The 24,133-nt window shown below is 32.9% G+C and overlaps 2 protein-coding genes across 9 annotated transcripts; both read left to right on the forward strand.

Moving 5' to 3' along the window:
- The first annotated feature begins 12,895 nt into the window (after positions 1-12,895).
- On the forward strand, positions 12,896-17,293 carry LOC103503394 (ubiquitin-fold modifier 1). Its single transcript, XM_008467573.3, has 4 exons — positions 12,896-13,080; positions 13,228-13,325; positions 16,223-16,255; positions 17,068-17,293. The coding sequence occupies exons 1-4, from the start codon at positions 13,007-13,009 to the stop codon at positions 17,133-17,135; spliced, it is 273 nt and encodes a 90-aa protein (XP_008465795.1). The 5' UTR covers positions 12,896-13,006; the 3' UTR covers positions 17,136-17,293.
- A 1,465-nt stretch (positions 17,294-18,758) lies between these two features.
- On the forward strand, positions 18,759-24,082 carry LOC103503396 (uncharacterized). Of its 8 annotated transcripts, none has more exons than XR_007823435.1 (8): positions 18,759-18,801; positions 19,387-20,122; positions 21,079-21,172; positions 21,279-21,385; positions 22,131-22,212; positions 22,451-22,517; positions 22,607-22,627; positions 23,778-24,082. XR_007823435.1 is itself a non-coding variant. In XM_008467574.3 (6 exons), exons 2-6 carry the CDS (start codon positions 21,362-21,364, stop codon positions 23,919-23,921), a joined length of 348 nt encoding a protein of 115 aa, XP_008465796.2. In that variant the 5' UTR covers positions 19,841-20,122; positions 21,279-21,361; the 3' UTR covers positions 23,922-24,082. The 8 variants fall into 8 exon arrangements, 3 of the variants coding, with proteins under 3 accessions (XP_050945553.1, XP_050945552.1, XP_008465796.2); XR_007823437.1 differs by having other exon boundaries at positions 21,282-21,385; XR_007823438.1 differs by lacking the exon at positions 21,079-21,172 and having other exon boundaries at positions 22,407-22,517.
- Positions 24,083-24,133: the final 51 nt, after the last annotated feature.

A 24,133-nucleotide genomic window follows, 5' to 3' on the forward strand; every position in this document is an offset into this window, starting at 1 on the left:
TGACAAGTTAAGTTCTCTTGTACCTCCAGGGGTTCATCCTAAAGGATATGTGAGGAGTCCGGTCATACCTCCTCAGCATGAAGACATGAAAAATATTATGGATTCTAGATAGTTCTACGAGCAACTTTAATTTATAGGCCACTAGCCCTACGCGTGCTAGAACCTCATAGAGGCCTATGTACCGTCGACTTAGTTTTCCTTTCCTTCCAAATCCAATTACTCCCTTTCATGGTGATAGTTTCAAGAAAACTTTGTCTCCCACCTTGGATTCTAATGTCCTACGATGATTGTCTACATAACTCTTCTACTTATCGCAAGTAATCTTTAAATTTTCCCTTATTATTTTTATGTTTTCTATCGTCTCTTGGACTAACTCTACCCCATAAAGTCTCATTTGGCCAACTTTTTTCCAAAAAACTGGCATCCTGCAATGCCTTCTATATAGAGCCTCAAAGAGGGTCATTCCAATGCTAGAATGATAATTGTTGTTGTAAGTGAATTCAATCAAAGATAAGCACTCGTCCTAACTTCATTTGAATTGTATAACACAGGCTCTTAACATATCTTCCAATGTTTGAATGGTTCTTTCGGATTGACTATCGGTATGTGGGTGGAATGCAGTATTGAAGTGCAACTTAGTTCCCAACGCGTCTTGCAATTTTGGCCAGAACTTGGAAGTGAACCGCGAGTCTCGATCTAAAACTATGGACACTAGATTCCATATTGGCTCACAATTTTGTTAATATACAATTTAGCCAGTTTGTCCAACGGAAAGGTTTGTTTTATAGGGATGAAGCGTGCCGTCTTGGTGAATCTATCCACAACTACCTAAGTCCCATCGCAGTCGCTTGGCGTTTTGGGCAACCCAAATAAGATGTACATGGTTATATGTTCCCATTTCCATTCAGGACTTGGTAAAGGGCATAGCAACCCATTAGCCTTTTGTCTCTGAGGTTTTACTTGTTGACAAATCAAGCATTTAGCTACAAACTCGACTATTTCTCGCCGCATGTCTAACTACCGACAATAGACCTTCAAAGTCTTGTACATCTTAGTGCTTTCAGGGTGCATCGTATAGGCCGAACTATGAGCTTCCTCTAAAATACTATCCTTCAAATGCCTTAATTTGTGGGACACACAACCTTTTGTCTTTAAACAACGTGCCATCCTTTCTAAAGACCTAATCTGATCATCTTTTGCATCTTACTTCCTCAGCTAACTTTCTCAACTCAGGGTGTTTAGGTTGTGATCTAACAACTTCCTCTTCATGTGTGGGCTTCACTTGAAAGTGTGCCATCAAGTTCCCAGTTGTCCCGACGTTTAAAATTGCCTTAAAGTCCTTTAATTCTCTTAGTGGGGTTATTCTCCCTTCATTATTTGAGTTAGGGCTCTTTCTGCTCAACGCGTCGGCTATGACGTTGGTCTTTCTCGGGTGGTATGTGATGGTGCAGTCATAATGTAATGCCCCAAAAAAAATGTAATTTTTAATTTTAATTATTTTAAGTTTAATTTTAACCTTGTTGAAATTATTTTGGGTGTTATTTGAGTTAATTATTGGTTTGATTTTGGGGAAGTATGATTAATTAAATATTTTGGGAGAATATTTAGTTAGTTTGGAGATTTGGAATTTTTTGTGTTATGAAAGATTTGTTTTAAGTGAATTGTGATTGGTTGATTTATATTTCGTAAGATTATGTAGCTATATATTTATGATTATGTATGAAGATATAATATAATTAATTAAGTTATGAAGTTAAGGATAATTATATTATGAAGATATAATATAATTATTTAAGGATATATATATTATTTTTGGGAAGATAAAAATGAGATTAGTTTGGTATTAAATGAAGAGAGAGAAGAGATGGGTTTTATTTTGGAAAAAGAAAAGAATATTAATAATAATTATATTATTATTTTTTTCCTTAAATAAGACCTCGTGAAGCGTGAAGTTACTATTCATCTTCATCTTCTTTCTTTGTTCTCCTCCATTTCGCGTCCCCTTCGTTGTCTTCTGCTGCGTTTTCGTCCAAAATGTCTCTATTCGCAAGCCATCGGTCACCGTCTGATCTCTGTTAGTCCATCGACCATCATGTTGCCTCCGTTAACGTCGTCGGTCAAGTCTTTAGCTGAGCCATCCTCCACCAATCAGCAACTCGAGCTGAGTTTACCTTCCAAGCCGCAAGCGTTAGTTGTTCCGCCATCGTACGCACTGAGCCGAACTCCTCAAATCTAGTTGAGTCCACCCAAGCCATTCACTCCTTCGCGAGCTGCGTGCTAGCCGATCATCTGCATCAAGTCGAGCCATCCCACCGTCCAAGCTGCATGTGCACCCTTCTCCTTCAGTTGAGCTGCGTACGCTGTCCCCTCTTTCTAGTTGAGTCGCCAAGCCATTTTCAAGCCACCAAGCTTATTTTTGGTCTTTTCCCCTTATTTTGGTAAGTTTTGGTAAGTTTTTAATGAGTTTTGGATAATACCCATGAGATATTAATTTTTGGACCCTAAATAATTTAATTTTGGATTTAAGTTGGAATTTAATTTAAGTTGGATTATTTTTCTTGAAGGATTTTTAGTTGAATCTTGGAAGTAGTTACCTGAGAATTTTTGCCCAAGGTTGAGTTGGTTTCAACCCTATTTATTGGTAAGTTGGAAAACCTAATTAAATTTTGGTAGATATTGATTAACAAAATTATTAAATGAATTTTGTCTGTATTTAGGAGTTAATTGTTTGGGAAAGCTTGACTATTGCTGTTAGGTTATTTTTTGTTGAGCTAATCTCTAGGTAAGAGATTTTTCTACTAGACCCTCGTAATAAAGTTAAGAGTTTGCATGTGATTTTTCTATTATGCATTAAGGTAGCTAAAATGTATAATGTATTGATGACTGATAGTTATGACTGAGTTATGTTGATGACGACGACTGATAGTTAGTTAATGATGATAACTGATAGTTATGACTGAGTAATGTTGATGATGATGTTAATGTTAATGCATGAAATATTAATCTCATGATTTAGAATGTTATGATTAATACTCATGCCATGTTTATGATATTATGATGTGCTACAAGGGTGTTTTGTTAACTTTGTCTATTAAAGTCGTACCCACATAGATGTCCTTAGAGATCACCACCTTTTTATGACTGTGTGGTCCGATGGGATCACTAGTCTCATGAAATGTTATGTATATGAGTAGTCCGATGGGATCACTTACAGCTCAATTGTTTTAAGTGTTCCTTTGGATTCACTGAAGACCAGTTTGTCCTAGGTGTTCTTTCGAGTTCACTAAAGACCAGTTTTGTCCTAGGTGTTCCTTTGGGTTCATCGAAGATCAAAGATGTTTCTACGGGATCATTAGATTGCGTATGTTCGGGAACACGCTAGTTTAGGGGTACTTTACATGACTTTAATGAGAAGTTAACAGACACCTAGAGGGACAAATAGTAGGTCCCTTACTGAGTATATGTTTATATTCATTCTTTCTATGTTTAATCTTTTAGGCAGAAGTAGAAGTAAGGGTAGAGGAAAGTTGGCGAATGACAAGAAGTGACCGTGATGTGTCATAGGAAAACTTTTTGCTTCCTGTTTTACTTTACAGTTATAATTACAGTATGTTTTTGTATTATGTGGTTATTTTCTTCGCAACTAGATATGACTCGAGCTAGGATTTTATTTTAGATTTATCTTTACATACATTTATTTATTTATTTATAATTTTAAATAAGTATTTAAGGTTTTCATTCAAAATTAGTGTTGATTTCTCATTTTGTTATGAAAGTTTTTAAATTTCTTTTAGTAGTGATGACCTCAGCTTAGTATAAAGAGTTTGATCATTACACATAATCTTTAATAAGTTCCATCCAATGCCTTTGTCTTAAATTTAATTCCCTCTGGTCAAATATATATCTCAAGCTTTTGTGGTCTGTGAATATGCTGCACTTTTCTCCTATCAGATAGTGTCGCCAAATTTTCAATGCATGGATAATAGCCACCAATTCTAAGTCATGCGTTGGGTAGTTACGCTCATGCAATTTCAGTTGTCTGGAAGCGTAAGCTATTACTTTCCCTTCTTTCATCAAAACGCATCCTAGGGCTTGGTGGGATGCATCACAAAAGACTTCATATTCTTCCTTATGTGTAGGTAATGTGAGAACGAGTGCAGTAGTAAGTCTTCGTCTTAATTTTTGGAAACTTCTCACGTAGTCATGCGACCACTCAAACTTTGTTGCTTTCTTCATAAATGTTGTTGAAGGAAGAGCTAACTTGAAAAATCCATCTACAAATCGCATGTAGTAGCCTTGCAAGCCAAGAAAGCTTCTATCTTCATAAACTGTTTTGTGTCGTTCTCAAGTTTCAATTGCTTCGACCTTTTGTGGGTCCACCGTCAACTCTTCTGAGGATATAATGTGCCCAGAGAACACTACTTGGTTAAGCTAAAACTCACACTAGATTAAAATCAAGTTACCTAGGTCATCAATAATCGAAATAGTCAGTTTTATACATTTAATGGTATTAATAACTTAAAAGCGACTATTTTATGGTTCTAGTCTTATGTAAATTCTTTACATAGAATGTCTCCACTTCCATGTCTCTACATGAACGATTCAGAATCACATCGTTTGTACTAACTACAAAGGGGGCTACATCCATAGTGTTTCCAGAATAAATCATCCAACCTTATTTATATACTATAAACCGTTTGGGTTATATACTCAAACTTGATCCATGTTTATGTCTCTACATAAAGTTCAAGTTTACACCAGATAGCCTCGAGATCTTAGTTTATTGAATTCAAGATTATAGTATTCAATTTTCACTAATAAGTCCTCAATAACCACTATTGAATATAATATAATTTTAAGCTATAAACTACGAGTTTTAAGACATAATTCTAACCCTTACAAATGAATTCAATAGGATGAATGTTACAACATGGAATTGAATGAGAGTTATATGACTATTGGTAACCTATGTAGGTTATGAATACCTACACATTTATAATATACTAGTTATATAACACGTGCAATGCATGTGGCTAAAAATCTTTAAAACATAAGTTTTGTTGGTGAATTTTCAATTAGAAATAAATACATATTTTTTTAAAGTTCAAATAATAAAGTATGAGTTGTAAAATTTATCTTTAAGAAAAGTTTAACCTTTACAATCACGAATTAACAAATTTGATAAACAAACTGTTTTAACAATTTATCTTGTTTAACTTTTAAAATTACTAAGCATTTAATTTTTACGACTAACTAAGTTTATAATTGGAACTATCATGGTAGTTTTATTTGTTCGTCTCGCCGAAGGAAAGATAACTTATAATTTACTGTACTAAATTCTTTAGAAGAACAAAATATTATCTTATTAATACTTTTTCATCAAAGTTTTGATATTATATTATAGGGACATTTTTAAATATAATAAAATAAACTAAAATATTTATAATATATAACGAAATTTTGGATTCTATCAATGATGACACTGATAGACTTTTATTACGGTTTATCAATATGACTGATAGAATCATATCCGTGTCTATCAATTATCTATTATGAATAGAATCTGAAATTTTGCTATATTTTATAAATATTTTGTCAAAATTGTCATTTTTGACAATTTCCCTGTATTATATCTCAAATGATAAAATAAATATTTCATATACAATTTTCAATTAGAACACTTACCAACCTTTTTATGTCTAGAGAATCTTTTTCTCTCTCTTTTTTTTTTTTTTTTTGGGATGAATGTTTTTCTTCCCATTATTTATTAAGAAAAAAAGTATCTTTGATACTTTAGAACTTTTTATAAACACCACGAATCTTTTTTCATCTCTTTGATTAAAAAGTTAATGATAAAATTTTTTAATATAAATCATAGATCTGAAGGTAACACCGGGAGTTAAAATTATAAAAATCTTCTATTTCATTAATTAAAGAAAAGGAAAACTTACATAAATGTAACAAAACATCAAAGTATTTACTGTTCATTAGGGGTGTAATCGGGTTGGGTTGGGTTGGGAGACATTCTCAACCCAACCCATATTTTCGGGTTGGTTGGATTGGCAATCCAAATAACCCGAATTTAGTTTCCAACCCAACCCAACCCAACCCATATTATGGGTTGGGTTGGGTTGGGTTGTCGGGTTGTTGTTTTTTTTTTCATTTCTAAATTTTAATTTTTGTAAGGTTTTAATATTGTTTTTTTAAAAAAATTCAAAATCATTATACATTCAAATATCAAACATACATAAATTCAAAGTTTCATACATACATAAATTCAAAGTTTCAAGAGTTACAAACATACATAAATTCAAAATTCTTAAACATACATAAATCTAAACATTTGTCCTAAATTCAAAGTTCTTAAACATACATAAATCCAAACATACCCATAAATGTTCATGAAATACAACTTTAATAATAATCAGAAAGTTCTTAAACATTAGTTGAGAAGCTAAATATAAATTTCTAAAGATCCAATAAGCATCCCAAGCATTTAAATTTGTAGGGTGAGAGACGAACAGAGAGGTCGAGAGACGAGGAAGAGAGGCGCGTCGCGTGTTTTCTTTTTTAGTCTAGGGTTTCTAACTTTCTTTTAACTTTATATTTTATTAAAAAAATATAATATTAATATATATATATTAATTCGGGTTGGGTTGGGTTGAACCGAATTTTCAATCCTCCAACCCGAGACCCAACCCAACCCGAAAAAATTTAAAATTTTCAACCCAACCCAACCCATATTTTAAACCAACCCAACCCAACTCACATAATATGGGTTGGATAGTCCGGGTTATTCGGATTGTCGGGTTAATCTTACACCCCTACTATCCATATAACAAAGCCCATAAAATTAGCAATTTTTTTAAATATTTTAGGTTTGCTCTTCCATCTTTTTTTTGCGATTCGTCTTCTCCTGCTATTTCTTTCATCGTCTTCCTCATGTGATTTCATATTTCTTCTTTCCTATTTTTTCTGCAATTTCTTTCCATCATCTTTCTTATTTTTTAATTATTTATTTACGTCGTTTAATCTTTCCATCGTTTTTCTTCTTTTCCTCTTTTTTTCGCTTTTCTATCGTCTTTCTACTTTTCCTCTTCTTTCGCTGCAATTTCTTTCCATCGTTTTTCTTCTTTTTTTACGTCATGTACAAAAAATAGCAAAATCTAAAATATCGTGTATAAAGAATCTTGAAAAAAAAATCATTTAGATTGGAGTAGCCAAATGTAAACTATCGTGTAAAAAAGTAAACAATTGTGTAAAAAAAATAAAAGATCGTGTATAAAAAATCTTGAAAAAAAATCATTTAGATTGGAGTAGCCAAACGTAAACGATCATTTAAAAAAAAATAAAAGATTATGTATAAAGAATCTTGAAAAAAAATCATTTAGATTGGAGTAGCCAAATGTAAACGATCGTTTAAAAAAAAATAACGATCGTGTAAAAACAATAAAAGATCGTGCATAAAAAATCTTGAAAAAAAATCATTTAGATTGGAGTAGCCGAATGTAAATGATGGTGTAAAAAATGTAAACGACGGTGTAAAAAAAAGTAAACGATTGTGTAAAAAAGTAAACGATCGTGTAAAGAAATTTGAATGATTGTGTAAAGAAATTTAAACGATCGTGTACCAAATTTTGAAAAATAAAATATTTAGATTTGGGTTCCCAAATCTAAATGATCAAATCTAAACGATCGTGTAACCAAATTTAAACGTAACCAAATTAAACAATCGTGTAACAAAATTAAATGATGGAATTGAAAAGATAAATTGTAGTCATATCTAAACGATCGCGTATAAATTGTAGCATATCTAAACGATTGCAAATATATTACGCGTGCGTTATTGACAACGTGATTGACGGGGCATTTTTGGTATTTTACACGGTGGACCTCTGGTCTTTTTCCGTTTTTGAAATTGTTCTATAGAGTGTAAATATTTTATCGTTTTTTTATATTTTTGAAAATACCCGTAAAGAAAATGTAAAAAGGATACAAATAAATAAAGTTAGACCGTATAACAATAAATTTAATGAATCAAAATGAATAGAGAAATCTAAAATATACAATGAAAATGAGAGGGATGGATGTAGTAATTGATTATAGGAAAAATTTGGAAAACTACCTAACCAAATATGGTATATTTCATAAATACACGACCATATATTCAGTAAAATATATTTATTTAAAGAATTTATATATAACCATTGTATTCAAACTGGCCAATAAAATCTCGAGGAAATTTAGCACAACAATTATCTTTTTTTTTCTCTCTTTCTTTAAAACAAAAAACTCACCTTGATCCAAAGAATGTGTTACTGTGCTAGAGAATACGATATTTTATCGATGACAATAAAAACTCGTTGGAAAAAGCAACTGATACAACAATGACATAAAAGAGGATTGAAACCATCTTCATGAGGAGAAAAAAAAGAGACATGAAAGAGGATGAGACAACTTCAAATGAAGAACAAAAACTTCATTTTAAAAATCTTTTGAGTATAAATGGAGAGATGAAGAAGAAAAGTAGAAAAGTTTGTATTTATTATTTGAAAATTTTGATAGTTATAATTTGAAAAAACATGTCTCCGTGAGCTGATGCAATTTTGTAAAAGGATACCTGCATACAAATGTTGCTTAATGCATCAAAATGGTGGCAAAATAGAAAATCTTAAGGGCAAAATAGTAATTTAAAAAACCTTAGGGCAAAATGAGAATGGAAAATTCTCTACTTAGACAACTATTTGATATAGAAGAGATAATTATAGGGGAATTGTCATAAATAGGAAAAAGTTGAAACTATTTACGAAATGAAAATTGTCAAAAATAACAAATTTGACATAATATTTACAAGATATAGCAAAATTTCAAATTCTATCGATAATAAACATTGATAAACACTGATATGTTTTTATCAGTGTGATATTGTTAGACAGTGATAGAAGTCTATTGGTTTCTATCATTGATAAAATCCAAAATTCTACTATAGCTTATAAATATTTTTATTTATTTTGCTATTTTTAAAAATGCCCCTTTACAAAATATAGCAAAAATAAGTGGTAGAGAACTAGATCATTATGCTATAATTTGTAAATAGTTTCAATTTCTTTACTATATTAAAAAATGTCGCATAATTATATTAAGTTAATTTTCATAAATATAACAAAACACCACAATATTTATGGGTCGTGTAACAAAATTAAATAGGTCATGAAGTCTGTCATTGTTTTTTTTTTTTTTTTGAATATTTCATCTTCTTTCTTCTCTTTTTCATATGTATTTTTTCTTTAATATTTTTTTTGAAATGATGATCTATATTTTCAATCAACCATAATGTTGGAATTTGTGTCATAAAACTTGTACTTTGCTATTTGATTCAATATAATTTATTATTGAATGCTATAATCTTAAAACCAATAAATAAAGGCCCAAAGGCTATTTTACTGAATTTGTCATATATACTTGAACTTTATGTAGAGACATAAACATGGATTAAGTTCAAGTTAATAGCCCAAATGGTTTATAGTGTATGAATAAGGTTGGGCGCCTTATTCTGGATAAACACTATGGATGCGGCCCGCTCCGTAGTAAGTACAAACGATGTAATCCTGAATCGTTCATGTAGAGACATGAGAGTGGGGGCGTCCTATGTAAATAGTTTGCATAAGACTGGAACCACGAAGTAATCACTTTTAGTTGTAATACCGTAAACTATAAACTGACTATTTCATTTATGATGACCTAGGTAACTTGATCTTAATTCTGAACTAACTATGAACTTCTGTTCATTCGGTAGTATCCTTAGATCTGCATATATAGGTGAGAGCAACTCAACATCGCTGACCCAATAAGCCTCCCATTTTAGGGGTAAGATCGAGTGGATAGCTAGGGACATAGGGTGCAAGATGAAATTCACTTCTACCCACTTCTGGGATAGTAGATAGGTTGTTCCCTTAAGGACTGAATCCAAGTCTTGAACAAGGGGCTCCACCTTCTCATTGGCCTGAGAAGGATTCTGGTTTATAGGTTGGATTTTAAACCAATTATTCAATAGTGGATCAATGAGTCTTAAGGAGCAAGATGTAATCTCGAGGGTAAAACGATATTTTGACCCAACCAAGATTACAAACAGCTTGTGAAGGATCAACTTACCTATCATGGTTATATCAGGTGGACAAAAATATATCTATAATGAGGGGAGTGCAACTAAGAGTCTTTAGTGGAATGACTCTTTAGTTAACGAATGTTGATTAACTTTGGTCTAAAAGAGTTTAGCCAGTTAATCTCGAACCGTTGGAGCCCATGATCTATAGGTCCATTAGGTTCCCCTACTAGCTCATATGGATTCAACTAAGAACAAGTATGTTGAAGTAATTCGAATTGTTCGAATAAAGATAAGAGAGAGAAACCAACAAATATATAAGATATAAGTTGGTAGAAATAAACTTTAAGTTTTGTGTTTAAATATGATTTAAATAAATATGAATATAGATTCTTATTTAAAGGCTTGAAAAGTTTAGAAAATGGTAAAAAGTCAACATGTTGATTTTGAACTTTGACCGGATTTATATTCAAATATAGAGAAATGAATACGGATTCATAATCGGGAGGTTAGAATTAGTCAAGACGGGAAAATTAGTAAAAAGTCAAAAAGTTGACTTTTGACTAAGAAAAGTCAGAGTTTGACTTTGACTTAAGTTGGTCAAATGACCAAAATACCCTTTTGACTAATTTCTTAATTATTAAATGTTAGTGGGCGATGTGGCAGCCGATTATGAATTGAAGACTACTAATTTCATTAAGAGTTAATGATTTGATTAGGTGTTGATTATATATGAATAATTTACATGCAATTTGCATGTAGATTTCATATAAAAACTTCTCATTACCGAATGAGAAAGATATGATGATTTATCTTAAAAAAAAAAAAAACAACACCTAAGCGATACACTTCCATCTCTCTCTAAATTTATCTTCGCATAACCGAGTCCCACAACTCTTTTCTTGGTCCTGAGCATAGTAGGTCAACTTGGTGGTTGTCCTTGTTCGTGATATTCAGGCAAAGAAGTGTTGGATTTAAAGAAGAAGTTCAGAACTACAAAGGTAAGAACATCGTTTACCTTTTGGCTTTTCGTTTAAGTCCATCGCATAGTAGATGCATGTTAACTTCTAAATCGTTTAGATGCATATAGAGTAAAGCATGATCCTTAAAATTCCGCTGCTGCATGTCTCTAGTGCTTGGTTTTTCCATCACATAAAACTTGTATTATTTTTTTTCTATATTGTTATTTGGTTCAAAATCATGTATGAAATATAAAAGATCTTGGTACATGATCTTAAAAAAATAATTGTTGAGATATTGATATATTATGCGTGTTGATTGAACATTTTTTGTATTTTTCATTGTGGGTCGATAGATTTTTTTTGTTTTTGAAATTATTCTATATAAACATTTTATCGGTTTGTTATATTTTTTTAGAGGATTTTTAAAAAATATAACAAAGTAGCAAAATATTTATAGTGTATAAAACAATTTCGAAAACGGAAAAAGCCCACAGGTCCGCCGTAAAAAATACCAAAAATGCCCCGTCAACCACGCTGTCAACAATGCGCGCATAATGTATTTGGTACACGATTTTTAGATTTGGCTATTGTTAGGTATACGATCGTTTAGATTTGGCCGTTTAGGTTTGGCTACAATTTAATTTTTCAATTCTATCGTTTAATTTTATTACATGATCATTTAATTTGTTCACGTTTAAATTTGGTTCTACGAACGATTTTTTTTATCAAAATTTGGTACACAATTGTTTAGGTTTGGCTCAAAATTTGGTTTAGATTTGGCTAAATGATTTTTTTTTTTAAATTCTTTCAGTACACGATCGTTTAGATTTGTCTACATGATGATTTATTTTTTTTTACACGATCATTTACTTTTTTTACACCATCGTTTACATTTAGTTACTCCAATCTAAATGATTTTTTTTAAGATTCTTTATACACGATATTTTACTTTTGCTATTTTTTTATACCAAATTCTTTTAATTTTGCTATTTTTTATACCAAATTTAAACGACGTAAAAAAAAAGAGGAAATGAAGAAAGACATGGAAAGAGATGCAGTGGAAAAAAATATGAAAAAAGACGATGAAAGAAATCGTAGTGAGGAGAAGAAGAAAGACGGAAGGGCAAATCTGGAATATATAATAAATGGTTAACTTCATGAGTTTTTTTCGGTGTTTTGTTACATTTATGAAAATTCACCCTTTTTTTTACCCAAAATACAAAGTTTTTTTTTTTGGGAAACTTTTATAAATGTAACAAAATACCAAACTATTTATGGCTCGGGTAACAACGTACAGTTAGTCATTTTTTAAATATTTCAGATTTGTCTTTTCGTCCTTCTTTTCCATTTGTCTATTTCATCGTCTTTCTTCTTTTCTTTTTTTTTGCTTCTCGTTTTCATCTATTCCATCATCTTTCATTCTTTTTTTTGTTTAAGATCGTGTACTGAATATAAAAGACTGAAAAAAAACGTCGTTTAAATTTTGATAATCAAATCTAAACGATCGTGTAAAAAAAATAGACAAATCTAAACGATCGTGTAAAAAAAATAGACAAATCTAAACGATTGTGTACATCTGAGAATTTTAAAATAATCGTTTAAATTTGACTATCCAAATCTAAACTATCGTGTAATAAATAATAGCCAAATATGAGCGATCTTATTACGCACGTTGTTGACGTAATATTTTTTTGGTATTTTTCATTGTGAGCCTATGTAATTTTTTCATTTTTGTACGGTATAAATATTTTGATGTTTTGTTATATTTTTTAAAAGATTTTTTTTTTTAATTTAGCCTTTTATGTTTAAAACATATTTTCTCTCGCAATATTCGACCTATTTTTGGCGATTTAAAAATTCGTAAGCCGTACCTATAAAATTATACAAGATCTCCTCCAAGAATCAACGAGGATCAACCTTCACCACCTTACAGAGCTCGAAAATGGCGGGTGCTGGTGGCGGAAAGGTCTCCTTCAAAGTCACTCTCACCTCAGACCCCAAACTCCCTTTCAAAGTGTTTGTAATCTTAATTCCTTTTCTTTTTTTTTTTTTTTTTTTTGGGGGGGGGGGGGGGGGGGGGGGGGGCTTCTAGGGTTTTCCCCTTTCCGTCCCCATTACTACTAAGATCCAATCTCATCGTTTTTCAATTTGTTTGTCTCTCAGGTTTAGTGTTCCAGAGGCCGCCCCCTTCACCGCTGTCCTCAAATTTGCCGCTGAAGAATTTAAGGTGCCCCCGCAAACCAGCGCCATCATCACCAATGGTAATTGATTGCCTCTGTTTTGATTCGATTGTGATTGGAATCTGCATGCTTCATATTTATTCGGATCTGCCGATCACCGATACCTGTGGTTTTAGAAATGAGAATTCGCGTTGATTTCCTTAAAAGATGGTAGGCGTGCCTTCAACGCACGATGCATAAATTCTTATTTCCTCTTTTGTTATTTTTTTTTTAAGAAACGAATATTAGCAATCGGATGATTGGAGATTAGGCCAGTATTAGTTTTGGAGCGCAATTCTTCTTCCTCTGACCAAGAAAGTAACTAATATTAAAAATGCGAAGCCTTCCCTGTTAACTTCAAAATTGCTTGTGTTGCGCTTTGTTTTTCTCGATAAGTTGGGCTGTGAAGAGCATCGATCTTTATTATTGAAAGAAGCAATACAATCTACTAATAAACCCCCGAGTATGATCACAGACGACCGACTCTCCCTCAACCTCACATTAGGGAAGGTTACTCCAAACTCTAACTAACCACCTTACCTTTTTCACAATGCCATTATACTCTCCTCTCCACTCATTCCCTGTGGTTCCCCTTTTACAATTGTATTTCCCATTCTACCCTTACTCCTCTGTTGATGTTGATACAAAATCGGAGGTGTGACATTACTTTCCCCCTCCAAAACAACCTTGCCCTCAAGGTGAAAAGTAGGGAATTGTTGCTGAAAATCATCAATAGCCTCCCAGGTTTCATCATGTTCTGGTACCATTTGGTTTTTTGCGATAGCCAAACACCTCTTGTAGTTCAGTCACCCACTGAAACAACTTTGAAAATGTAGGCTAGGTAGGCTGTACAACCTTTTGCAGTCCTAAAGCTTTGTAAGCTGAGAAACATGAAACACGGGATGAATAGAAGCACCCATCGACAATGCCAATCGATAAGCTAACTGTTAAGACTCCTTAACCTGAAACTCAGAAAGATCTCAACAGTGGCTAAAATAGTGGCAAGAACAGAGACAGTACTCTGCTCCATATATATTGCAATAATATCACCCGTTCAACAAGCCAAAATAGTCTAAAGAAAACAAATGGAAAGCAAGAACCAACAAATAAAGAAACGACGAGCTCCTTCAAGGAGGCTGGAATCCTCTCCTAAAAACTCACAATAGCTTTTACCAAAATAAAACCTAAAACATCAATCCCCAAAACATTCTTTATTTATACTAATAGCCAGCAGGACCCTCATAAATTCCGATCCTTTCAATTGGTCTCTCCGGAAGCAGCCTCAGGTACATTTTCTTCCTTCCCCCTCCTTTTATAAGTATGCAGAATTGGAGGTTTAACAATACTAGCTGGTTCGAAGTGAACCTTGCCTCTAGGTGGAAAAAAGGAAACTATTAATTCATGAGATATGCTGACTGTCAGGTGGCCTCATTGTTGGTAACTTCTTCCATTTCACTAACCATTCATTGCCCCAAATTTCACTATTCCACCTCACTCATAGCACAGTTTTTGGCCTTAACTGTAACTCAAATTCTTCTGTTAAGGCTGGAGGAAAGTGCTGAACTTACCGAGTCTGTCCCAATTTCATTTTCAATTGAGACACATGAAAAACATTGTGAATCAGAGGTTCTGGTGGTAGTTCTAAGTGATAAGCCACATCTAATTTTTCAATGATGTGGTAAGGACCATAAAACTTCGGCGACAACTTTTCAAATCTGTTTTCCTTTCGGATTCTCCTTCAGTTCGTTAATAATCTTCTGCAATTCTTCATCATCTTCCACCTATTTCAAAGCTGTTTCAACATCCACTATGCCCGACGCCGACAAAACTAGCAACTCGGCTGGGTGGTTAACTAGCGAAAGCACGTTTGTTGCCTTGTTTTGGAGGCCTGGTTGGTACAAGATCTCGAAGTTGTACCCCAGTCGCTGAGATTGAACCTCCCTTTATTCAATAAGGAATTTCAATGCTTTTTGATCTGAAATCGCCATGAACTTCCTCCCTAACAAATAGCGTCTCCATCTTTTAATTGCCAACTCTATTGCCATTAATTCTCTCTCTTCGATGGACTCGGATTGTGCTTGAGGAGCAAGTTTCTGACTTAAATAGGCCACAGGCATGCCCCTCTGTGAAGCCGTAAGGTTTAAAGCCCGGGACTTGGGGGCTTTTCATTATTCTTAAGAATAATAATAATTAGAGCTTTTACTTTATTAACTAAAAAAATCAAATCTAATAGGCCTAAATGCATTTTTTTTTGTGTGTTTAGGGGTCTTGTTTTTAGTATTTCCACTTCAACTATGCTCTCTTCTTTATGTAGTACTTTAATATATAGTGCTCCTTGCAAAACACCTTTTTTTCTTTGCGCCTTGTGCATAAGCCCGCCCTTTATTGCACCTTGAGATTTAAAAAACACTGATTGTGCTGAGAATTTGTAAACTACGAGATGTGGGTGGTAGTATTCACTGTTGTCCCTAGTTATTTTAGGGGACGTTTGGGGTAAGGGGTGTATATTATTTTAGTTTGAATTATAATAATATGTATTTGTGGTGTAGATTATTTTAGTTTGAGAAAAAAAAAATAGAGAACAGTGTACGAAATAATAAAAAAAATGATAGAATGTTAAATAGTAAAAACTGTAGCCAATGAGGGTTTTGATATATAGTTTGCTGTAGCTAACTAGGGACTTTTAAATAGTATTTACTGTTGTTGGAGATGGTTATTATAGTCTTGCATAATCCTTGTCTCGAATGGCTCCTTAATATTTCGATAGAAATGACATTGTTAGGTGAGAGATGCTTTATGGATCCTCATGGACGATAGATTTGCCCTCTGATTTGAATTGTACATGTACTTTTAGATGTGCTGATATACGTGTCTCATTTCAGTTATTTAGCGTCTCATTTATGTGACGTCTAGGTCTAACATTATCATTTGATTTGCAGATGGCGTTGGAATAAATCCTCAACAAAGTGCAGGTAAGCTGATTCATGGTCTTAATCCTTTACAACTTGTTGTGTCCTTGCTTCTTTTCTGCTAAATTTTCGTGTTATTTAAGCATCCCAAATATAGAAGCATATGCTGAACCTGGTAAAACTCAAGTTCTGTGTCGATAGGATGGATGGTATTCTGTAACTGGTGACAGGTTGGAATTTGTCTGTGATAGTATGAACCAAACTCACCACCGTTTCACTGAAACTGACACAGAACTATTGACCTTGTTTTCTACTTTAACCCCCATCTGAAATGTGATAGGTCCCCAATTACCCCAATTATTAATATTAACGTAGGACTAGGAACTAGGAAGAAGGGGGAACGTAAATAGTGCTGAGGGGGAGTTTTCATTATGGGGCCACGATATCCCAGCGTTAGTTATAGTCTAGTGAGCCCAAAGGAGTATGTAGGAGTGTTGGTTGAGTGAGCATGGCATTCTTTATGCTGAATTGGTTATTTGAACTCTATGAATATTTCTTGGGAAAGGAGGGAATCTCTCGAATCTTCTCATTTATTTTGATAAATAAAACTATTGGGCGAGGCCTATCAAAATGTCAAGTACCCTTTGAAAATCAAAATCTGATTTCTTCCCAGATTAGATACATGTATGTATTTAGTTCAAAATTTTAGACTATTCGTTGATGTTGATATTGTTATTTATTCATGTATGCATATCCTTTTTACTAGCCAGTCTACAAACTTCTGCATGAGATACATTTCTTTAGTCAGTGAGGGTTGAGAACAAAATATTCCATTATTTGGAGTTGAAATTTATGGTTGGATGTGCTTTTTGCAGGCAATGTCTTCCTCAAGCATGGCTCTGAACTACGCCTGATTCCTCGTGATAGGGTTGGAGCTGCCTGATCTTTGCGAATGTAAACAAATCAATCCCTTTATCTACTCGCCTTGGTTAACTGGGTTAATTTGCAATCATCAAGCTGAGAGAATTTTATACGTGTTTATCACATTATTGTAACTGATTAGAAACTATGTCTGCTTAATTAAATAAATGAGCTTCCTTATTTCGGGACTCTTTTTAATCTTATGTACTTGAACAAAGCTACTTAGTTGGTGACCAAAGTTTAGTTTCAAAGTCAGGTTAGGATATCATTTTCTTAGGCCATTAAACCCATACCTAAGCAGTCTCTTGTGGTCCCCTCTTTTTCGGCTGGTGAGGTACTCGAAGACGTACATCTAAGCCTCTCTCTGTCGACTGCTGATTCAACTAGAGAGTTTTTGGCGCTGATATTTGAGATTATTAGGTGCTAGTCAGGCGAGTTCAGATTTCGCAAGCCTTTCAATTTGGTACTATGGAAAAAGGGTTGCTTTCCAACTGTTTGTTGAAATCCCCCAATGTGTTTTTACTAGGGAAAATTGCATAAACCACGGGTGGGTTATAATCACACCCTTCAACCCTCAATTTGATCAATTATGTCCTTAGTTTGGTAGTGGTTGCAATGGACCTTTTTTTTTTTTTTTTTTTACTTAAGAATTATGATTGAATATTTTAAAATTAAAAATAAATATTTTCTTATCTTCCATCTCTTTCGGTCTTCTCTCACTTCTCTCCTCCACCGCCCCTCTCATCTCCTTCATCTTTCTCTTCTCTGGTAACGCAAATCAATCAAAATCACACATTTTTTCTTTTACAAAATTACTTGAAAGCTATATCGTAATTTTTTTCATTAATTTCACACCATTACATTCAATTTCAAATTCATTATTTGACTTCTGGAAATAATATTTGATGTGCATGAGTTCGATGTTCTTGAAGTTTCTGACAATGGCATGTGTTGTGGAATTACTTGGATTAGCAAACAATTTCTATATATCACTTATCTTTAACAATATGCTGAAGTCGGTATCTCTCACAATGCATACTCCGTCTTTCTAATCTCATGGCATCTCTTAGAATGTATACTCCGTCTTTCTAATCTCATGGTATCTCTATTTCATCTCCCTGCTTTTTTGGTTTGCCTTGACTTTTATTATACAAATCACCTGGAGATTGAAGAATGAATTTGAAGGAGTTGGGGAAATTAGAAATAAAGGATGAAGGGGTCGGAGTGAAGGGTTTTAGAGAGAAAGAAATGAGATTTTGTTTAAGGGTTTTAATTATACGTAAGTTTGACCCAATATTACCAAAATTTTCATAAATATTTTAATAAGCTTTAATTTTACATAAATATAGAGCTCAATTGATCAAACTTCTCACCTTATTATCAATAATATATTAAAAAAATAAAATAAGGAAACAAGGAAAGTGGATCATTGCATAAGGAAAGGGAAACGTCATAATGGTTTTGGGAAAACTATATTCAAATTTCGGAAAAACTTCCCTTGTTGAAGAAACTTCCAAATAGTGGTCTCTTTCCTTGTTGAGGAAATTTCCAAACAGTGATCTTCATTAGAAAATTTATTGGGAATATCATTTTTCCATTTTCTATATAAAGCTATCGGGTAGAGAACACGATTTTTGACGAAGGGCTGAAGCAGACGATTTTCGACCCTATTTCGACGAAGAGTTCCGGTAAGTAAGAGTTTACGGTTGGTTATATACAAATTTATTGGGTAGATTCTGTATATTGAAGACATTTGAATGTTATGATACCAAAATTAAATTTCTTCCCCAACTTCAATGTGACTGTGAACAAATTAGAGTTTCTTCTAAAGCGTACGAGTAAAAATTGTATATTTCGACTGTAACAATACTGCATTGGTAAGAACTTTGTGCTTTGTGAACTGAAATTTTTTTAGGGTATATGAAGAAATATAAAGTATATTATGTGCTTCATGCTTCATGAACTGAAAAAAATTATATTTCGTTAGGTACTTCGTGGAATACTGCATCGTTAAGAACTATAGGGAGAAATTGTGTTCTATTAAATCAACATGCATTTCATTTTACGACAACTTTATATGCAGTTGAAAGTATGGTTCGTATAAACAAAAGAGTGCTTGGATCAAGTTATAGGCCAATAAAGTCAAACAAAGATGATTTCATTGTAATAAATGATGCAGATGTGAACTATATGTATTGTTTTGTCACTTGATAAACTTATATAGTATATTTCATGTGAAAGTTTCTAATATATAATTGGTATATATAATATAGGATGAAGACAAACAAGTATTACTTTTCAGATTCTGAAGAAAGATGTGACGACGACCCCATTGATTGTCCTTCTCTAGCATCGGTGTTTCTAGGAGATGAAAATTATGGCCTAACAGGACTATATGGTAAATAAATCGTGTTGTACGAGGAAAAGAGAGAGGTAAAACTTATTGAAATATTGGAAACCAAAATGCCAAGATATGAGGAAGAAGTATGTTTCTAAGTAAATACAATATTAGATGTAGTATATATACTAACAAATCATTACACTACAAAAAAAATGACATTCTATGACACTTCATTAGTACTCAAATTGAGAGGAAAGAAGAAACAAATGTTATAAAAGGTTAAAAAGCGCTATTTTGGTGGAAAAAAGAATACTGTTTTCGGAATTTATTTTTCCGTGACAATTATTTTTTGTCATAAAAGGGTTTAGGAATATAAAATAGTTTTTTAAAATAGAAAATCTCACAATTTCCCAAATTCTCAAGCCCATAATTTCTAAATCTGACGCTTAATTTCTCAAAGTCTTCCACGCCACTCCAAATTTGCTATCGTCTGCCGTCGTCTTCAACATCCGCCAAAGCTTCGACGTTTGATCGAGTCTTCGACGTCCGACCGAGTCTTTGATGTCCGACCGAGTCATCAACGTCCGCCCAGTCTTCGACGTGCACAGTCCGCCCACTATTCGACGCGTACAGTCCCACCATCACCACCAGTCCCTTCGACGCCGCCGGTGAGTTCTTCACTTTCTTTTTTCATTTCTTCTCCCTCCCTTTATCTCTTCCCCTGTTCATGATGCCCAAAAATTAGATCTTCTGGAATTTTCTGTTGGTGAGGATTAAACGAAATTGGGAACAAAATTAAGAATAATTGCATCCGTTTGTTAGGGTAATATCTTGCTCAAATGGGTATATTAGGATTTAGATAGCAAAGAAGATTCCTTCTAAATCCTTCACAGACAAGATTAGCTGCATTAAATGGGTATATTAGGATTTAGATAGCAAATAAAAGTTGCATTGTCTACTTCAGTTCTCCTTATCTATGTGGTAAAAAGAGCAAATCTCTTTCCTCTTGGTAGTCTGAAGAAGGAAGTTTAGGAGCTGCAACATTCCTCTAATATCCGCTAATCTAAAAAAACTTTCATAACCAACTTTCTTGGGTTGCCTTGTTTTAAGAAAGAGTTCTCGTGATTTATAGTTTTTAGTATTGCCAAAGTACTGAAGAGTTGTTTTTACTCTATGCACATTTCTTTGTTATAAAATTGTAGTTTGTTGGTGTGTGAATGGATTATTTGATTTAATAAAGAAAAGAAGCTCACGAATACAACTCTAAAACAAAGAAGCTTTTATTTCTTGGTACTGTCACTTTCTGTATTTGGTACCATTCAGCCTCAAATAAAATATTGATTTACCCTTATCTTCAACAGATTTAATGTTTTGTATGAAGTTATAAGGATTCCTTTACATCTCGAATCAACAAGTATGCATGTGCTCATTCTTGTTTGTGGTCATGTTTTCTTCTGGGATAAGTTTTCAGGACTAAAACATACCACAGTATGGAAATGGTGCTTAGGGGTCTATGATTACTAGAATCAGAGTGGTTGTCAATTGTATATGTAATATGTCTATCATGAAATTATATTACCTTTTAGTTGAAATTCTTTAATTTGATATTTATCTGGATGCTCAGCTTCATATAGTTCTAAATTAAGAAGACTACTAGTGCGTACCTTTTGTAGCCACACACGGCTTATAAATGCTACAATTATTAGTCAATTAGTGAGGTTAGCTTCTTGAGACTTTATTAATATCTTATATATGTTTTCCTTTTCAATGACTTCAAAAATTAAACATTATCTGAAGCACTGACCAAGTACTTTCACATTATAGTAGGTGTTTTCTTATTTGATAGAGATCTCTTTGTGGGAGTTTAATGGCAAGATATCTTCTCCAAAAGAAGCTTGTAATGCCTTATGCCTTTTCCCATAAAGTTCAAGGTACTTTTGCAAGTTGAGTTCATTTAACATTGATTTTTTTTTTCACTTCAAGAACCAATCAAGAAAGTCATCTAAGTATAGGTTGTGTTAAAGATTACTCATGGAATTTTATTTGTGGACTATAAGTTATGTATATACAATTCATTGGATAAAGAAATTTTGTATCACAGAATCTCATTTTGGCTATAATAAAATATTGATTATGGCCTTATCCTCCAAGAACGGACGATTTGGGCACAATCATCATTACCAATCTTTACAACAATTGGGGAAGGTGTTCTTCAAACCTAAGGAGGCAATGATTTGTTTCAATGTTTTACTAGAAGATTGGTGTCTAGTAGAATTTCCATTCAAGAACATGAAACATTGTGAATAAAACAATTGTATGTTTATGATTATGAGAAATTAACCTAATTGTGTTAATTCAAGTTATGAAGTTAAACTTTAATGGAGTATTAGGAATACATGAAGAAGAAATTATGTCTGGCAATAAGGTAATAGGAAATAAGTAAGGCGATTCAGGATATTGGAGACGCTATCTGTGCCATCCAAGCACATAAAAGTTTGAACTATCAAAGTATCAAATAAACAAAACGATAAACCCATGATGTTTAGATAGTTTTGCATTGGATCATGGTGCTCATTTCTTCTTTTGTGCTCTCCCTTTGTTTCTAATTTTCTCCTCTTCAATCCTTTTTTTTGTTTCAATTTTGTGTTGCTGTCTGGTTTTTGATCTCAAATGGAGATGGATTTCTTGGGTTTGAGCTCCAAGAAGCCATTGGCTGTGGTGAAACAGGAGATTGACTACGATGAAGCGCAAGATTCTGGTAATTTTTCTTCTAATTCCATTTTTTTCATTAATTTTTTCGTTCCTTCTTCAGCCTATTGAAACTTTTTTTTTCTTTAATTACTCTATTCTTTTAGTCATGCTTTGGTCTTTGCCCCTTACTATATGAGCTTCTTTAAGGTCTCCATTAATATTTTTATTTATCTATTAATATTTTAGTTCACATTTATGTAGCCTTCTACTTCTATATGAGATTGACAAGCTGCAGTTTTCTTTAGGGTAAGGCAGGCTCGTACAACTGAGTTTTCAAACATTCTTATGTTCAAACTCACATTAGAGTTGATGGTATCCAAAACTTCATTACTATTGAAAATTACACTATATCTACATATGGAAATTAATTGGTTTTGTTTTATTTTCTTATGTGTCCACAGCCTCTTAGACTCGCAATCAAGGTACAGTTTACCAACTATTTTAATTAATCAGATTTCTTATTGGATTTATATGTTGATTATGATTTAATTCTTTTATTTTTTTTCTTCTTTTTAATAAAATATGTTATGTTGAGTAAAGTCTCGGACTTGCAAAATAGACTAAAGCTCTATTGTTTGTTTAGCTCAAAGGTCGAAAAGAGTAAAGTCTGTGGACTTGCATCGGATAGAGCCATGATAAATTTATTTTTTAGATATATTACACCCTTCAAGGTGTCTAGTATTTCAGAAACTACTTGGAAGGGTTAGTAAAATATGCTGCGGAAAGGAATCTGCTTCAATTGGATTGAGTACATAAGTTTTTGTACTTTAATTGAAGATAATAGTCGTGATGTTTGATTATAACAATGCAAGGTGTTTTGCTACATGAGTCTCGTGCTCTTATGTTGTAATTATCAAAGCTCCATTTGACAAGCATGTGTTTTTTTAGTTTTTAATTTTTGAAAATTAAGCTTATAAATTCTTATAAAGAAAAGAAATTAAAATTAAACTTATGAACACGACTCTACTTCCATATATAAGTGTATGTTTTTGTTATCTATTTCCTACCAAGCTCAGGTTTGAAACTCGTTTTTGTTTTTTGAATTTGACTCTAAACTTAAATGTTTATGGAAATCTTCATAGTATGAAGCACCTTAATGGTCATAGTTTAATTCATGTTTCAATACGATAGTTTTTCAATTCATTGACCTTATTGGAGAAATTTTTTTCATGTTAACTCTTTATGCTTATCCATCATATTGGACTTTGTAAGGGTGTTATCTTTTACATTTTCAGAACCACTTATTATAATTGTAGCAATAGTTTCATCGTTTCTTGTCCTCTTAGCTGCAACATTAGTCTTGCTAATATTATGGGAAAAAAGGTGTTAGAGTACAATTTTCTTGGGAAGGATTTGTGAGAGTTTTAAGACATACTTCCATGATCACATGCTTTTGATGTTAGTTTTATTTATTGCCTTCTTTTATAATCACATCTGCAAGACATGAATAAACACACCTTATCTTTGAATTCTGAAACTTGTCTGGCTTTAAAATCTCATTTGGGCATATGATGCTTAAACTAAAGACATTTCTCATAAACGATTAATTTGACATTGGATAACTATTTTCAGGATATGGAAGGACCAAGGGGAGAGGGACTCCGAGAGTACCAACTCCTCCTTCTCCACCTAGGAAAGATAAATTTGGTGATGATGAGAAAATCAAGATCGAGATTGACGAGTCTTTTTTTGCTAGCTAGTCATGGATCATCCTAATTTGTTTATTTGAATGTGTTTTCTTAATTTAGAAGGTACTTCCACTTCTTCTAATAGCATTATTTTTGTATGAATTATATACAAATTTTTTTTAAGATCAATGAAGGATACAGAACATTTGAGGTACATAATGATGAAAACGCAGAATCTGATGAGGTATATATTGGCTGGTTTAAACTGTTTGTAAATGTTTGATTTATTTGATTGTATTA

This window comes from Cucumis melo, chromosome 9 (genome assembly GCF_025177605.1).
Source record: "Cucumis melo cultivar AY chromosome 9, USDA_Cmelo_AY_1.0, whole genome shotgun sequence".
Lineage (NCBI taxonomy): Eukaryota > Viridiplantae > Streptophyta > Magnoliopsida > Cucurbitales > Cucurbitaceae > Cucumis > Cucumis melo.

Coding starts and splice junctions, on each gene's coding strand:
- LOC103503394 (XM_008467573.3), top strand. CDS start 13,007: ATGGCGGGTGCTGGTGGCGGAAAGGTCTCCTTCAAAGTCACTCTCACC. Junction 13,326..16,222: donor CAGCGCCATCATCACCAATG/GTAATTGATTGC, acceptor TTTGATTTGCAG/ATGGCGTTGGAATAAATCCT. Junction 16,256..17,067: donor AAATCCTCAACAAAGTGCAG/GTAAGCTGATTC, acceptor TGCTTTTTGCAG/GCAATGTCTTCCTCAAGCAT.
- LOC103503396 (XM_051089596.1), top strand. CDS start 21,362: ATGCCTTTTCCCATAAAGTTCAAG. Junction 22,213..22,440: donor CGATGAAGCGCAAGATTCTG/GTAATTTTTCTT, acceptor GACAAGCTGCAG/TTTTCTTTAGGGTAAGGCAG. Junction 22,628..23,777: donor CTCTTAGACTCGCAATCAAG/GTACAGTTTACC, acceptor AACTATTTTCAG/GATATGGAAGGACCAAGGGG.